This window comes from Gossypium raimondii, chromosome 8 (assembly GCF_025698545.1).
Source record: "Gossypium raimondii isolate GPD5lz chromosome 8, ASM2569854v1, whole genome shotgun sequence".
Taxonomy (NCBI): domain Eukaryota; kingdom Viridiplantae; phylum Streptophyta; class Magnoliopsida; order Malvales; family Malvaceae; genus Gossypium; species Gossypium raimondii.
Window position 1 is genome coordinate 58,818,349 of NC_068572.1, and position 16,234 is coordinate 58,834,582.

At 33.4% G+C, this 16,234-nt stretch overlaps 4 protein-coding genes across 16 annotated transcripts; 3 read left to right on the top strand and 1 right to left on the bottom strand.

Annotated features, from left to right (window-relative positions):
• The first annotated feature begins 697 nt into the window (after positions 1-697).
• LOC105792593 (probable WRKY transcription factor 74) lies at positions 698-2,638 on the top strand. The gene is made up of 3 exons (XM_012621237.2): positions 698-1,756; positions 1,835-1,960; positions 2,116-2,638. The coding sequence occupies exons 1-3, from the start codon at positions 1,008-1,010 to the stop codon at positions 2,261-2,263; spliced, it is 1,023 nt and encodes a 340-aa protein (XP_012476691.2). The 5' UTR covers positions 698-1,007; the 3' UTR covers positions 2,264-2,638.
• Positions 2,614-6,645, bottom strand: LOC105792588 (uncharacterized). The gene is made up of 8 exons (XM_012621228.2): positions 6,254-6,645; positions 5,400-5,669; positions 5,062-5,188; positions 4,370-4,431; positions 4,066-4,290; positions 3,790-3,911; positions 3,447-3,585; positions 2,614-3,161 (listed from the first exon to the last, which is right to left on the bottom strand). The coding sequence occupies exons 1-8, from the start codon at positions 6,596-6,598 to the stop codon at positions 2,991-2,993; spliced, it is 1,461 nt and encodes a 486-aa protein (XP_012476682.1). The 5' UTR covers positions 6,599-6,645; the 3' UTR covers positions 2,614-2,990.
• Positions 6,646-9,125: 2,480 nt separating this feature from the next.
• Positions 9,126-10,863, top strand: LOC105792590 (GDSL esterase/lipase At4g10955-like). The gene is made up of 2 exons (XM_052635013.1): positions 9,126-9,222; positions 9,577-10,863. Exon 2 carries the CDS (start codon positions 9,584-9,586, stop codon positions 10,631-10,633), a length of 1,050 nt encoding a protein of 349 aa, XP_052490973.1. The 5' UTR covers positions 9,126-9,222; positions 9,577-9,583; the 3' UTR covers positions 10,634-10,863.
• A 1,471-nt stretch (positions 10,864-12,334) lies between these two features.
• Positions 12,335-15,720, top strand: LOC105792599 (sugar transporter ERD6-like 16). 13 transcript variants are annotated; one of them, XR_008198783.1, is made up of 6 exons: positions 12,335-13,287; positions 13,377-13,480; positions 13,569-13,610; positions 13,696-13,736; positions 14,654-14,874; positions 15,544-15,720. XR_008198783.1 is itself a non-coding variant. In XM_052635016.1 (3 exons), exons 1-3 carry the CDS (start codon positions 12,770-12,772, stop codon positions 13,499-13,501), a joined length of 267 nt encoding a protein of 88 aa, XP_052490976.1. In that variant the 5' UTR covers positions 12,339-12,769; the 3' UTR covers positions 13,502-13,736. The 13 variants fall into 13 exon arrangements, 1 of the variants encoding a protein (XP_052490976.1); XR_008198778.1 differs by having other exon boundaries at positions 12,336-13,287; positions 14,600-14,874; XR_008198775.1 differs by having other exon boundaries at positions 12,336-13,287; positions 13,696-14,874.
• Positions 15,721-16,234: the final 514 nt, after the last annotated feature.

Consider the following 16,234-nt stretch of genomic DNA (forward strand, 5'->3'; position numbering starts at 1 on the left):
TATAATTTGTTTCCAATTTCTTCTCTAAATATTTTTAGTTAAAAAAAGGAAGGGATTTGTTTTTGTTTTAAATGATTCTAGTCAAGTCATTGAAATAATACAGTGCAAAAAAGTCTTCTTTCACACCTTTGCATAGTTTTTTAATGGAAATAATTCAATAATTCAAGTAACAAAAAAGAAAAAGAGAGTATGAAACGCATAGTAATTATATCTTAAATTTCAAGATTTTAATTTTAATTTAATTCTTTTAGAATGAAAATACTGATGTAATATAAAACTATTAGAAAAGAAATACGAGATGACATGGTGTTCTTGTTTCATATCATCTTTTCATAGGTAACATCATTCAATACAAGTTTATAAATAAAGAAAATGTTAGGATAACAATGAAAGAAAAATAAATAAAATAAAAACTCAAGCTTTGTTAAAAATAAAATTTCTCTCATTTTCGATTTTTAGCTTTTTCTTTATCTGTTTCTCTAATTTTTCAATTTAATTTTATATTTTAATCTATTGAATCGAAGAATTTATTTGGTTTTACAATCATGTGATTTTATTTGGGTCTAAGAAAACTATTTTTATTGAAGTCCTAAAAGATTCATTTATTTGTATTAAAATTTTAAAACAGTTTTAATAATAAAATAAATCCGATAATGACTTTTTCAAGTTGTTTTCAACACTTCAATTTGTGTTTCATTTCAAACCCAGTTTTCTCTTGTTCTTTCTTTATCATTGAAAATGGCCGAATTTCTTTTGTCTTGTTTTAAATTTCAATCATGTCCACTTTTATTTCAAAAGTTTTCAATTTTGTGTCATACCTTGCGTTCAAGTTTTGGTTTTTAAATCTTTTGAAAAGCCTCAACCCTTTTAATTTTGTGAACCAAAGAGCATAAACAAAGTTCTGATTTTTGGGGTTGTAATGGTCTGCAAATGAGTTTTGTTGTCATTCAAATGTTGTATTCATCTGGGTTTTAAGGGTTTTTTTGTTTTCATTTTTTGAGGTTGGAATGGACATGGAGGGGGTTGAAGAAGCTAACAAGGCAGCCATTGAAAGCTGTAATAAAGTTCTTAGTCACTTATCTTTATCAAAAGACCAAATCCAGTTTAGCAACTTAATGATTGAAACTGATGAAGCAGTGTTTAAGTTCAAAAAAGTTGTTTCTCTTCTTAGCAGCAATGGAAGAAAAAGAAGAAAGTTTAAGAAAATTACATCAAATTTGCCTGAAAATATATTCCTTGAGACTCCCAATTGCACAACTACTTTATCACCGAAACTCCTTCAAGTTTACCCTCATCCTAACCTATTAGATAAAAGGACTTCCATTGAAGTTGATTTTAGAGCTCAACACCAACTCCAGCTGACACAAAACTTGTTTGATCAAAAGAATCAAAACCCTTCATTTCAAATGATGAATTCATCACTAGTTCATCATCATCATCATCATCATCATCATCAACATAGGGTGCAGTTTCAGCAAATGAAAAACCAGGCAGCTGATATGGTGTTTTCAAAGAGTAACAGTGGGATGAACCTTAAATTTGATGGATCATCATCACCAACCATGTCATTTCTTTCATCACTGAGCATGGATCATGGTAGTGTGAATAGTTTAGATGGGAATTCTTTCCATTTAATTGATATACCACGCAACTTTGGTCAACTCTCACATCAATCAAGAAGGTGTACATTTAGGGGAGAAGATGGCAATTTCAAATGTGGAACTTCTTCTACTAAATGCCATTGTTCAAAGAGGAGGTAAGTTTTAATCTCAAATATCCTATTTATATTTGGATATGAACACAAAACTTCAAATACAAAACTTGTTTTTTCTAGGAAACTGAGGATTAAAAGGACAGTAAAAGTGCCTGCAATTAGTAACAAAGTTGCAGATATTCCTCCTGATCAATATTCATGGAGGAAATATGGGCAAAAGCCTATTAAGGGTTCTCCACACCCTAGGTAATAATTCCCATACCACTTTTTTACTAGTTTCAGTTTTCTTTATTTTTTTAGATAATCATTCATGTTTATCGATTTATTTCATTTCCAATTGTATATGGATCTCTGTCATTAATGTTGGCTGTTTGTGAATGGATTGGTGAAATTTGATGCAGGGGATATTATAAGTGTAGCAGTGTGAGAGGTTGCCCAGCAAGGAAGCATGTGGAGAGATGCTTAGAAGACCCTTCAATGCTGATTGTTACATATGAAGGAGACCATAATCATTCAGGGTTTCTCTCTACACAATCTGCCCATACATGATAATTCCATTACCTCTATCATTTTCTTCTTTCACTTCTAAAACCCCAGAAAAAATTTCACCAATCAGTCTGTAACTATTTCAGTTGGCTCTTGCAACTACCTTTAGAAAGTGAATTCTTAATAGGTCTGGATTTGAGATACCTACATAATTTAGCCTGACCCATAGAACTAGACTAGGGCAAAGGAATGGGGTCTTCTATAGGAGTTATGAACTTTTTTAACTTTGAAATATGTGTTACCTGTATTTCTTCCTTTTTTTTCTTCTTATTTGTAAGCTTTGGATGTATGTATGCTTGAGAATCTGTATAATGGAAACTACAATGTTAAATAAAATAATGGAACATGAGCAGTGCCAAATAACTATGCTGCTTCCAACTGAGAACGTAATATTATAATTTGTATTGCACTCTTGTTTACACAATTAATAACGGATTGCATGAGATCAGAGCCAAAATTTAGTAATTTAACTGGCTAACATTACTGGTTAAATGATGATTGGAGCTTGGCGAACCTTGATATTCGATTTATAGCTGACGGATTGCATCAGAGCCATTGGTAAGGAATGTCAGCCGCCAAGAGCAAGAACATGTAGTTCAGTTCACTTGGTTCATACGGTCGTCCAGAAGGTCTAGATTTGAATCTCACTATTTGCAAAATCTTCCTAGGGAAAGAGAAAATCATACTGTGGGACTGTTGCAGGAATCTTTGAAGGTTGAAGATTGAGATTTTAAGTGGCAAGTTGAAATGCTGACATTTCATTGTGTTGTTTTAAGGATGATTCAACCCCAGCAAGTGCAAATTGTCCAATATCATGTCCTTCAATTGCCTCGAATTCCTTCTCTAAGCCAACAGCAAACTCTTCAGGACATGCTCCATCACTTTGTAAATAGTCTGCAATCTACATCATTAAATCCACAACATTTCTTCATTAATCTCTATGTCAAAAGCAAAGGATTCATGAAGGAAACCAAACAGCAAGGAAAAATAAATAAATATATTTATAGACATACAAATAGATGTTACATCTATATATATGCACTTTTAAGCAACATATTTGTTTTGGTCAGATAGCCTCAGCTAGTGCAGTCTGGTATAACCCGAATCAGAACTTAGGTTAGATGAAAGCTTTTTTGAGTTTGCTATCAAAAAACAGAAATAAACAAACATCACAATTGGCACTTACATGATTGGCAAGAGCCATGCCACTTAAAGCAGCCGACTCTAAATTCGATCCCAATAACCAATCGCCGCAGATACCGGCCCTTCCATGAGGATCGAAAATACATGGGATACCTGGAGTGTTGGTCGGAAGAGCCGCACCCCTGCATGTCCTCAGACCAGTGGGAGAAATTAATTCAAAAAATTGCAAGGCAAATCTCTGTTTCAAATACTAACTAATATTTCAAGCATGTTAGCCCTTCTTTATTTGATCATTAACAACAGGCAATTCTGGAATCCAAGCAGGTTATATCAATCATAATTGAAAAAACAATAATTTATGCACAAGTTCAGACAGAGTATGTTACCATAGCTGAACTCTACTGTAAATAGGTCTCGGAAGTGATCCTTTTGGTAGTCCAAGTGCCGCTTCAACACCCTCAAGCATGCTTGTTTTCACCTTTTCCGCTGTTTGACTTGGTATATTTTCCTGGTAATGCAATTCGGAAAACTTATACATATCTGACAAAACCCCCCAAACTACTATAGTTTCAAACACAATATAACAGTAATATCACCAAGGTTCAACATAAAGCGGGATAGTCCACGAGAATCACAAAGCTTTTCATCGGTCCAAAACTAACCTGAGGAACCTTGTTTTGTTTTCCATAGGCTGCGGTGCTGAAAAAAGTCCAACAGTGAGGACCATTACCCTGAGAACCCAAAAGCTTCAGTGAATTGTTTGCCATCCAAGATACGGAATCAACTCCCTTAACAAAAGCTCCTTGAAATGTCACGTTACCATCTCCCATAGGAAGGTGATGCTCGAATGCTGCAAGAAGTGCCCATATTGAACTCAAATCTAGCCTCTAAAAAAAAAAAAAAAAAAGTTGAGAACATATGGCTCCAGCAAAAATGAGAATATATCCAATAACAAGAACAATATACCTTCATTTGTCTAGCAATTAGAGGTAATCCAGATGAAGCAAGCAAGCGATTTGCACATTTTCCTGTGAAATACAAGAAGCCATGTCACACGGACTTGGGTGTGATTGTTGGATACGGGTATGAGTCAAAAACAGGTATGTTCGAAAATGTATTTTGAGGGTCATGTCCCTGTACCATGTCCGAAAATGTCTAGCAATCATTGAATTGCATGTATGTTTAAAAAGATCATACAAATTATGCAGCAAAAAAAAAAATGTTATGATAAAGAATCATACCCTTCATCCTTCTTACCCGAATATCAGTGGCAAGATCTTGAGTACTGTCCTATAACCTAAATGGTTGGCTTATTTAGCTTTTAAGCCATCCTTTTGTATGCATACACTTTTTTATTCCTACCAAAATAGCTTGCTTCTAACCAAGCATACCTTGATTTGCCCCCAAACAAATACCTAAATATGTCATAACGTGAGATCGTTACTTATTATCTAGAGGTTTATCTGCATGGTCAGCCCTATCTAGATCTTGACTGTAACAACAATAGTAAAACGACATTCACAGCTCATTCAGTGCATGCATAAAATTAAATCATAACCCTCTTACCATAAAAATCGCAACATAACACTCCTGAGCAAATTTGAATTGAAAAAAATGGGACAGAAGAAAAAGACATAACTGTTGAGGCACAATATTACCATTATGAGCAATAACAATTGCATCAAATTCTCCACGAGGTTTTCCATTCTCGCTCAAGTGCCACATCCCGTTAAATGGCTCGAGCTTACTTATCCAACAAGGTCTCACTACATTGACCATAGAAGTCTGCACCAAGCATCAAACTTACTCAGATATAACCACTGTTAAAATGTCAACCCAATTAAGCACTTGAGACAATAGGGTCCAATAATGAAAGGCACCACTCTAGACAATTAGTAATTTATTTGTTTCACAAAGTATAACCTTTCCATTCGACTAATAATAAAGCTTTAAAAAGATCAGAATAAGCAGCAAGAACGAAAATGAAGGTGATCACCTCAGAAAGCAATGAGTCGGCTAAAGGGCGCATCCCATTGACACCTATAAACCTTGGTGGTGATGAAGGAAGAGGAATAAACCGGCCACCTAATTCAAGCTGACCAACTAAACCTTGCCATTCTCGAACCAAGCCTTTCTCCAACCAATAATCAACTAGCTTGGAAAACCGAGAATCACTGACAGTAAAAAACTGAGCAGCATGGTCAAATATAAGTTGTTGAGGATCAATGACTCTAGTTCCCATTCTTCCTCCCAAACCATGCATTCCCTTTTACGGCAAAAGACAACAAGAAACCACATCACTTGCAATTATCCAAACTACATTATGCAATGTTAATGCAAATGGTTGAACTTCTAAACTTGTCCTCCCATAACTAAACTATTGAGCATTAAAAAGAAGAACGGTACCGGAAAATCACATGAAAGGGTTGGATTATATTAGCTTAGGCATGCCAAATTCACAATTTAATTTCATTGAAGACTGGAGTTTCTCTTAACAGAAGAAGAATATTTGAGTGCAATGAATACACAAACAAAAAGAAGCCTTCTCTTCTTCTGTCATATGACAAGAAATTTAGAGACAACTATTCATCACAGAGATTAATTGAGCAACTCCAAAGTTAAATTTATGCATGAGTTCTAAAACATACTAACAAAATGAATTTCTTTCTATAAATTAAATGCAGTGTTTTTATTCAAAAAAAAAAAAATCCAATTGTCATATACTCATGTAGGGAAAAGAAAAACATTATTACAAGAAAAGAAACATTTTTTAATTCATTGATCAAAACACCCTAAAGAACAACAATAACCCAAATTAAAGCAGCACGAAAGGTAACCAAAGGAACCAACCGTGTCAAAAACAGTGGACTTAACACCTCTTTTCTCCAAGCTCAAAGCACAAAGAAGACCAGCCATTCCTCCACCAATAATCCCCACCTGAGGGTCAGCTGAAACACCAGCAGTGAACTTGACCTGCTCCTGAGTGAAGGTTTTCTTGAGAATTGACCTCCTAGAAGTCCCATATGGTGTTCTTTTCCTGTTCCTTGAAGTGGGTCTTTGTGGGTTTTTGGAGGGTTTTTTGGGTTCTTGTGAACTGCAAATTATGGTTAGAGGTTTTGGGGGTTTAAAGGATTTCTGGGTTTTGAGAGGAAACAGAAATGAAGAAGAAAAACTGGGCAGAGCCGAAGGTGCCATTGTTTCTTTTTCTTTTTGGAGGGAGCGACAACTAACAACAATCTTTAGTGTCTTATCCTATTATACTATGTACGTACATACATACAAATATATCAATTTTCACTTAATTTTCAATTAAATAGATAACAATTATGTGAGTTTACCGGCCATAATCACTTAATTTTCAATTAAATAGATAACAATTTCGGATAATCTTAATTCGAAAAGTGAATTTATAGTCAAAGTGAACCAAAAGCACCCATGTTGATATTGCGACAATCAACTGGTTTTCGAGGGAAAATTTTCCTGTTTTTATACTTTATGAGAGATTGTTATGGTTAAAGAAAACCTAGCATGAAAATTAAAAGGGAATTGGAGTCAATCCAAAAGAATATATCAGATGAAAACAAGGCATTTCATTAACATTAGGGTCATTAACTCTTCCATATATATGACAAGAATTGTGACAATATAACTTATACAACATGTACATTTCACATCAACCCAAACCCACTAAGAGAAACCAACTCATCACTGCAGAAAATGAAACGGGCTACTTTTCTTTCAGGACTTCCATATGGGCACTACTGAAACTTCAAGACCATTTCCCTGCTTGGAGAGTTAGTTAAGATCCTGGAGATTTTCATGAATGAACAGTGATGTTAGTTGCTCTGCTCGGTGATTTTTGTCGGAGCGGTTTTTGTCATCTCTTTTTACTGTTTTGCTTGATCTTTCACCTTGTGAGTCCCATTGCTGTTGCTGTTCTGTCCACTGACCTGGATCTTGCTTTTGACCATATTTGCAGTAGTGGGCAAGGGCGAAGCGAAAATAATTTTTTAGGGGACCGGATGAAATTGTAATTTTTTATAGTTTATATCTTTATAATTTGTAAAAGATTAAATATAATTTTTATAATTTTAGGAGGGTTAAAGTGAAATTTTACTTTTACTAATTTAAAATTTTTTAAAAATTTAAGGGCCTAAATAGTAATTTTACTTTTTAGGAGGAGGCTGGGGCCCATGCCAACCCCCCTTCTTCGCCCTTGGTAGTGTTGCACTTCGTTACCTAAGCTGTAGCGGTTAGTTCGGGAGCAAGCTTTTGCCTTTTCAACTTGAGTTAAGGGGACTAAGTCACCGCAGCTCATTCTCCAGGTAAGTGTTAATTTGGATGACATTTTGTGTCTAATTTGGTTTATTTTGGAATTGATCCCTGCTGAATTAGTTTTTTTTTTATGTTTCACTCTTGTCAGGGATGCAATTGGAATGCTAAAAGTAAAAAACAAGCTAAAAATAACCAAATTGAAACACAATCATTGAAATGGGGCCAAATAAAAAATATGGAAAAAACTAAGGACTCATCAAATTTTTTGACTTTATAAAAACCAAAAAAAAAATCTTATTTTATTTAATTAATTAATTTTATGTTAAATTAGTTAAGGCTAAAATTAGTAAATTCTATGTATATAAATAGGTCTTAATGTTCTTAAGAAGATTATCACCTAATTCTACATTTTGATTTCAATATGAAATTGAATAGAATTATTTTCCTTTTTTTTTTCTTTCAATTTGAGCGTGAGTATTCTGCTGTTCCATTTCCATTCCTTTGTTCTTTCAAAAGTTAGTCTAATTGTTTTCCAAGTACTTTTCCTTCTCAATTTCCATATAGTTGGAGAAACGAGTAGGTCATGCTGTATTCGGATCTCCGAGAACAAATCAAGGAAGAAGTGATCGGGTTTAAACAACCCAAACGGTTGAGGTTGTTAATTCAAGTTGGGTTATTCAGAGCGCAAGGCTGCCGAAATCTTGAATCAGGAACACATGTATCTCGGTTAGATAATCGGTAAGGGTTGGTTTGAAGGTCGTACCGGGACCAGCTACGAGAGAAAGAATTTAACCGCTATAACCAGCTTATCATTTGAAGGAGAAGATCAATTTTCGAGGATTGATTCTTAATCTTTGATTACAAAATCTGAATTTAATTTCCAACTTGATTTCTAATTTAATTAATTAATTATTTAAGTTGTTTCAATTACTTAGTTTCTAAACATTCCAAACTCCCCTGATTTATTTGTTTATTTTCTTTATAGGTCCATTTGGAGTCGTGGACATGACTTTTGCCACGACTTTCGACACACAAAAATTCTGATCACAAGTTAAACGCGGAAGTTGATTATAATATCCAATCCCTGTGGACTCGACCCTACTAACACTCTTTACTACTATTTAGAATTATTTTTATAGGAATTATTTTTGGTGGTTTCGATGCCCATCAGTAATGATAATTTAGTAATTTTCTTGACTGAGTTGGTGCCAAATTGATAAATACATATTTCAATTATTTTTTGTTTATGAAAAAAAAGTGTATTTAATAAATTCATTACCAGTGATTGACTATTAACTTAGCTGGGATTGATTGCGTATTAATATACAATAGAACTCAATTTGATGTTAGGTAATAAGAAATAAAAAATTATAGTTGCATTTATTTATTTTTTCTTATTCTTATTCTTTCTTAGCTTTGGATTTGTTCATATTCCTATGGTTTGATTTGGGGAGATAGGAATTATGTTCCATCTATAAATTGGTGGTGTCTTAAGCTCAAAGTGAGTGGCAAAGCTTCACCTCCCTATTCATCCCATCATTTTGGTACTCTCTTTTCTTTCACTCTTTATTATCACTTCCTTTGCTTTTTTATTTTTTGTTTATATTCTTTGGGGGAAACCCAAAATCATGTGAAAAAAAAAGAGCTTTAATTATTCTTTGACTTGATACCATACACTAATATTCTTATATTATTGATTGATTTGTTTCTGTTGATAATGCCATATTATTAATTAGTAAAATATAGATGTTTTTTTAAAAAAAAAACCTTCCATCAAAATCATTTAGTAATTTGATTGATAGTATTCACAGAAGAGCAAAAAAAAAAAAAAAAACCATCAAAATCATTTCAAAATCCCATATATAATCACCCACATATGTTTTTCCTTTAATGTGCAGTGTTATAATGGCCTCTGGAAGTGAATACTTCAACCGTTGCGGACCCAAATACCTTAGCAATATCGACTGGAACAACGCCCACCATCGAAGGTCTGTATCAGCCAGCTTGGTTGAAGGTGTTTACATGCTTGAAGAAGATCGACAAGCCAGACGCGGAGGCTCTCAATGTGTTGCGCCACCATGGTGGGAGTTTTTCAACTTCAAAGTGGTTAATGCACTCATTGATGACAATGATAAAAGCATCTTCGGTGCCATTTTCGAATATAAACCTTCAGCTTATTCGTATCATCGTTCGATGGATCGAACCCCTCGGTACGTAATCGCCTTTCGAGGTACCTTAATCAAGTTAGAATCGTTTGCAAGAGATCTTAAGTTGGATATCGATATAATTCGAAACGGACTTCATCATACTGGTCGTTTTAGGACCGCCATTAAAGCTGTTCTAGATTTGGTGTCAGTGGTTGGGTCTTCAAAGGTGTGGTTAACCGGTCATTCCCTAGGTGCAGCCATGGCAATGCTTGCTGGAAAAAACATGGCGAAAAGAGGGAATTTCTTGGAAGCATTTTTGTTTAATCCGCCATATGTATCTCCCCCTATTGAGAGAATAAAAAATAAGAAAGTGAGGCATGGACTTCGATTTGCTGGCACTTTAATCAAAGCTGGCATTGCATTTGCAGCTGCTGCAAGTGATAATCATAACAATTCAAATGGTATTCAAGATTCATCTTTTGCTGCAATATCTGGGTGGATTCCATGTCTGTTTGTGAATCATTTAGACCCCATATGTTCTGAATATATTGGTCACTTCAAGCATAAGAAAAAGCTTGAAGACATTGGAGCTGGGGGTCTTGCAAGGCTAACAAGCCAGCATTCACTAGGGAATATGGCAATGAATGCAGTGGGAATAAAGGGTATTGACACTTCGGAACCACTTCATTTGCTTCCTTCGGCAAATCTGGCAGTGAATCTCTATCCTTGCCAAGATATGATTTCTGCTCATGAGCTTCATCAATGGTGGAGGCCTGATCTGAACTTGAGTTGCAGTGTTTACAAGTAGAAATAGTTTGTCGCTGTCATGGCTGCTGCATGATCTGCCATCGGTTATCTCGGGGAATGTATTAATATTATTACAGGGTTTACAACTATAAGCTTTCAAAAAAAGAAAAAGAATAAGTAATACTGGCTTGTAGTAAATCCTAAATAAATTTCCTAGAATTTAAGCCTTAGTCTGTCCTGTCTTTGCTTGGTTGAGTTTAATGGAAATGGTGATAAAAAAGCCTTTTGTAATTTATGTATTTATTTATTTTATAATGAGGTAGGTGTTGCTTTCCGGAGACACTACACCAAAACAGGCTTTTAGCGGCGTTTTTAGTGGCGTTTGGATAAAAAACGCCGCTAAAAATCAAGTATTAGCGGCGCTTTAGAAAAAACGCCGCTAAAGATTTAGTATTAGCGGCGTTTTTAGGAAAACGCTGCTAAAGATCCAGTATTAGCGGCGTTTTTAGGAAAACGCCGCTAAAAATGAGCATTAGCGGCGCTTTCCAAAAAGCGCCGCAAAAAACCTAAGCACAACGATGTTGTTTTTTGAGTTTTCGGGGTGTTAGCGGCGTTTTTTAAGAAGCGCCGCTAATGCTCTGGTCTTTAGCGGCGTTTTTTAGGAAGCGCCGCTAATGCTGCGGGCTTTAGTGGCGTTTTTGAAGAAACGCTGCTAATGCTCTGGTCTTTAGCGGCGTTTTTGAAGAAGCGCCGCTAATGCTCTGGTCTTTAGCGGCGTTTTTTGAAAAGCGCCGCTAATGCTCGGGTCTTTAGCGGCGTTTTTTAAAAAGCGCCGCTAATGCTCAGGGCTTTAGCGGCGTTTTTGAAAAAGCGCCGCAAAATTTTTTTTTAAGTTTTTTGGGTACATTACTGAATGTTTTTTAATTTACATATTAAATAATTTTGCTATCTATGTCTGATTCTTGTTAATATTTGTGATTCCAGCTGGCATTGATAACCGTAAGTAGTAGATCTTCATAAGCATTGGTTAATTCACAAAAGACTTGCAGTGCTTGAGTATATGAGGTTCCTATAAGTGAAATAAAAAATAGTATAACTATCTCAAAGTTTTAAGTGTCTATGACGTGTTTGATATTTATATATTAAAAATATCTTATATAATCATAAAAGAGATAGTATTAATTTTAAAATATTGAATTAATTATCATTATAGTTTAGGGATTATGGGTTTAGGGATTATTGTTTATGATTTGCGGTTTAAGAGTTGGGGTTTAAAGTTTAGGGTTTATGATTTAGGGTTTATGTTTTATGATTTAGGGTTTAGGGATAAAGGTTAAAGATTTAGGATTTAGGGTTTAGATTAATTAGTTTTTTAATTTATATATTAAATAATTTATTATATAATTGTAAAAGAGATAATATTAATTTTAATATATTAAAATTATGATTATAGTTTAAATTATTTAAGAGATGATAAGTAAACTTTATATATATTAAATGAAATTTTATATAATCAATTAATGCTTTTATATTTAAAATATTTAATCTAAACCATTTTATATATCTAAATATTAGATTTAAAAAAAGTGATAAATAAAAAATAGTTAAAATTTTTAGCAGAGCAAAACGGTATCATTTTATTTAAAATAAAATAATAAAAAAGTAAAATGTTAGTAATAGCGGCGTTTTTTATAAAAACGCCACAAAATCGTTTTACTTTAAAAAAAATTGCGCCTTTTTTTCTCTAAATTCCCCCCTAAAACCCCTAATTTTCCCCCCTAAAATTTGTATCCTCAAAACACCCTTTAGGTGTTTCTATCCGCCACCACGCCTTCATCATCATCATCGTTCCCTACTTTTGCTACTTTAAGCTCCTCTTCTTCTCAACCACCGTCTTTGTTTTTCTCTTGTTTATCCAGTCGGTGTATTTTTCAGGAAAATCCAAATTTTTCCGAAAGATTTCCCGACCGACGATTATTCCATCTTTATCTTTTCGTCAAAATCTCGAAAATCAAAACAATTCCGGTGTTTTTGTTTTTGAAGCTAAAGAGTCATCTTGTTTTCCTTCTCCTAATCGCTTGATTTTGCCGCTAAACCTCTTCTGATTTTGCAGCTAGGTACACTGTGAGATCTTTTGGAATCAGGCGTAATGAGAAGATTGCTTGCTACGTGACTCTGAATATTTCAAGTACAAAAGATGAAAAATAAAGAAGAATCGTTTCAAGTACTCATCTATCTTTTTTTTCCTTCTTACTTTCACTTTTTAGGGTCTGAAATTTCTTGAACTTTTTTCAATTTAGTCGAATCTGAACTGCACTATGGATGCTTATCTGTATGCAAATCAAAATATTATAGTCTATAAGTTTAAATCGGTATAAATAAATATAATTTTCCTTTTAGCTCGTTTCTGTTTGCCTTATAAATAAATATAATCGGTATATTTATAAATAAATATAAATCGGTGTACACGGGATCTACCATAGTTGGCGCAGGAATACCTTTGCTGTTATTATCAGAGGTCCACAAATTGTTTTGCCTTTGTTTCGTTTTTCGTTCATCTATTCCAACAACATATTGAACAATAATTGCTTGCGTCACAGTTATTTCCAATAAATGTAAAAGGTTCAGCAGGAAGCATATGTAATTTTATGGGCAGTTTCATTGGTTGGGTTGTTGCATACTACTTTAACTTCCTACGTGAATGGAGCTCAACAGGTGATTCATGCCTTGTTCATTTTTGTCATAATATTTCTCAAGCGTCTTTTATCTTACAAATGACTGCATTTCTTTTGGCATTGTTTCAGGGACATTCTTTATAGTTTCAGCCTTTTGCTGTGCAAACTTCATCCTATTAGCAATAATGGTGCTCGAGACTAAAGGACGAACACTGGAGGAAATACAAGCATCAGTTAGTCATTCTTCAGTTTGACATACCATCAGCAATTTGCTTTAAAATTTGATCTGTCTTGCTGGGTTTTTGTGCTGTGTCTTTGCAGAGTATCGGGTAGTCCTTTCAATTCTTAGCCATGGCAGAACAGGTCCACATTCCTCTTTCTCTGCCTTTTATCTGTCTTATTTTTATGTGTTGAAACTGCTTTGATCTTTCTTTTTATTTTATATTAGACGGAGAAAGCATTTCTCAAACACCCCAAGGTGTTTTTAAGGTGAACTAGCTTCTTCCATGTCTTTATTAATTCTTGGTTTTGTTGATTTCATTTTTAGATTATTGTTTTCCCCCCCTGTTAAATTATGAATCCATCTGTTACAAATCTGTTTTGCATTGTTCATCAAATAACATGCACAAATAATATTATTTGTATATATTTTGAGGAAAATTATAATATTATTATATATAATCAATGCAAAATTTTTAAGGCACCTTATTAAATACGAAATTTATAGGCACGAAACTAAGAATGATTGAAGCTTCTGCAAACTTTTTTGTTGTCAACATGGCGACTTTAGCTTTCTCAGCATCAATAATTACTGAACTGTTAACCTTAATCTCCTCGAAATCACATTCCTTAGCAAGCTTCATAACTAGCTTAACGACACACTAATCTCTTAAAAGCAAAGAATTTAATTGAAGTTCATATTTTTGCAAGTTAAATTTAGTAGAGTCTGTCATCATTCATTGTGTGGTTATTTGTGTTTTTCGGCCACTGTATGTTGTTTTTGCTTTTTCCTTTTGTGGTGCTTTGTCGCACAGCACTTGGGCTACATATCCCCACGAGTTTGAAGACTTCGCTACTAAAATTCTGTGGAAGGCAAATTTCTCTATAAATTATGAAATTGTTCTAAAAGAAAAGAAAAAAGCTTAAAATGTGAAAAAAAAGAACTCATCAAACTGTTCTTTTTTGAACATTAAATACCTCTGCTAGTAATTTTGGATACCGCTTCTTTGCTTCCAATCATACCTTGTTTATTTCTATTCCAATTAGATTACATGTTTTTTATTACTTCTTATCTACATGTTTTTTATTCAATTATTGGATATTCTGTTTGATTCCGTGTTAAAATGTGGAAGGTGTTACTGGATTATGGATTGGCATTCTGTAACTATTTTCCTTGACAAACTTAGAAATAAAGCAATCACATTCACTATTTTTCAAGCCACTTGCATCTTACTCCTCTATGTTGAATCAAATTGAGGAATTGCTAAGTGCTAGAGACTATAAAGCTGCCATGCAGCTATCAGAAAATCTAAGAAGCTTGGCACTGAAGGGACTTCATTATTTTCAAACTTTTGAGGATTCACTTCGGCTTTCTCTTCTGTTTTTGCTTCTTTGATTCAGCTAATAGGTGCGTTACTATAAAAGTCCCTGCTTTGTTTCTCTTGCCATACCTGTTTATTTATCGGGTTTTTAACCATGATTTTAAACTTTTAACTAATTTTAAAAAAAATTGTTGATTAGATAAATTTAGATTATCTGATCATTGAATCTATATGTTGTTGGGCTGCCCAGAAAAAAAAAACTTGAAATAGGTTTACTTAGTACTAGTTAAATCGGGTTTGATTTTAGATAAATCTAATTATTATCTTTAAGCATGATATGTTCTAATACTTTGATTTAAGCTGTTGATGTATGTATTCTGACTATGGAATATCATGTTCAAATATTCTACAAAGAAGCTAATTAGGAGATTCTGCAATTGTTGATGGTAATTGGGATTTAAGAATATAGGCTTAAGGGTTTAATTGGAATTTAAGCATGATATGTTTCAATATTTTAAATTTATATTGATGAATACTTTCCACCTATATTAACTTAAGTGAGTAGATATATCAAGAGTGTACATTTTTTATTCCATAAACAATCTTAAAAATTGAGATAATTTTTTTTTTAGATGTATTTGTTAATAATTTACTATAACATTATAAAACAAATCCAAAAAAGTTGAACCGATTTACTTATCTTTGCCATGTTTACTATGGTTTGAACAGATTAAGTTATTTTTATTTTCATGCAGAGCATGTAGATACCAAATTTGCAGTTCAAATTCGAAGTCATGCTCAAAAGTTTTTCTCTAAGGCTCATTGCTTTGAGTTCATTACAAGATTTCCTTAATTAAGTAAATGTATTGTATATTTTATTACCTTGCATATGTATTATTTATTTTAGTTTTGATTCTAAATTTTTATTTTTACTTAAGTGTTCTAACTTTTGGATTTTAATTGTGTTATTAATTTATTATTTTAAATTTTAAATTAAAATTCATTAATTTTATATTTATATTTAGTTTTAAAGTTAAAATTTTCGTAGAAAATTTAATTTAAATAATAATTTTATTTATCCTTAAAACATAATATAATATTTATCATAGAAATAAATATTATTTGAAAAAAAATTTATTTTTTTAAAAGATATATTTTAGCGGCATTTGTGTGAAAAGCACCGCTAAAGGCCTATTCTATAGTGGCGTTTTTCAAAAAAAGCGCTGCTAAAAGTCATGATCTATTGCGGCATTTGTGGAAGAAGCGTCGCTAAAGGTCATGGTCTTTAGCGGCGTTTATGGGAAAAGCGCCGTTAAAGATCATAGTTTTTAGCGGCGTTTATGGGAAAAGCGCCGCTAAAGATAATGGTCTTTAGCGGCGTTTGTGAAAAAGCGCCGCTAAAGGTCATGACCTTTAGCGGCGTTTATTTCTAAAAACGCCGTAAAA

Excerpts from the sequence above, each read along its gene's own strand:
- LOC105792593 (XM_012621237.2), top strand. The coding sequence starts at position 1,008 with ATGGACATGGAGGGGGTTGAAGAAGCTAACAAGGCAGCCATTGAAAGC. Across the intron at positions 1,757-1,834 it reads TGCCATTGTTCAAAGAGGAG|GAAACTGAGGATTAAAAGGA; the intron begins GTAAGTTTTAAT and ends TGTTTTTTCTAG. Across the intron at positions 1,961-2,115 it reads AAGGGTTCTCCACACCCTAG|GGGATATTATAAGTGTAGCA; the intron begins GTAATAATTCCC and ends AATTTGATGCAG.
- LOC105792588 (XM_012621228.2), bottom strand. The coding sequence starts at position 6,598 with ATGGCACCTTCGGCTCTGCCCAGTTTTTCTTCTTCATTTCTGTTTCCT. Across the intron at positions 5,189-5,399 it reads CCGACTCATTGCTTTCTGAG|ACTTCTATGGTCAATGTAGT; the intron begins GTGATCACCTTC and ends TGCTTGGTGCAG. Across the intron at positions 3,586-3,789 it reads TACAGTAGAGTTCAGCTATG|GGGTGCGGCTCTTCCGACCA; the intron begins GTAACATACTCT and ends GAGGACATGCAG.
- LOC105792590 (XM_052635013.1), top strand. The coding sequence starts at position 9,584 with ATGGCCTCTGGAAGTGAATACTTCAACCGTTGCGGACCCAAATACCTT.
- LOC105792599 (XM_052635016.1), top strand. The coding sequence starts at position 12,770 with ATGAAAAATAAAGAAGAATCGTTTCAA. Across the intron at positions 12,797-13,172 it reads ATAAAGAAGAATCGTTTCAA|TTATTTCCAATAAATGTAAA; the intron begins GTACTCATCTAT and ends CTTGCGTCACAG. Across the intron at positions 13,288-13,376 it reads ACGTGAATGGAGCTCAACAG|GGACATTCTTTATAGTTTCA; the intron begins GTGATTCATGCC and ends GCATTGTTTCAG.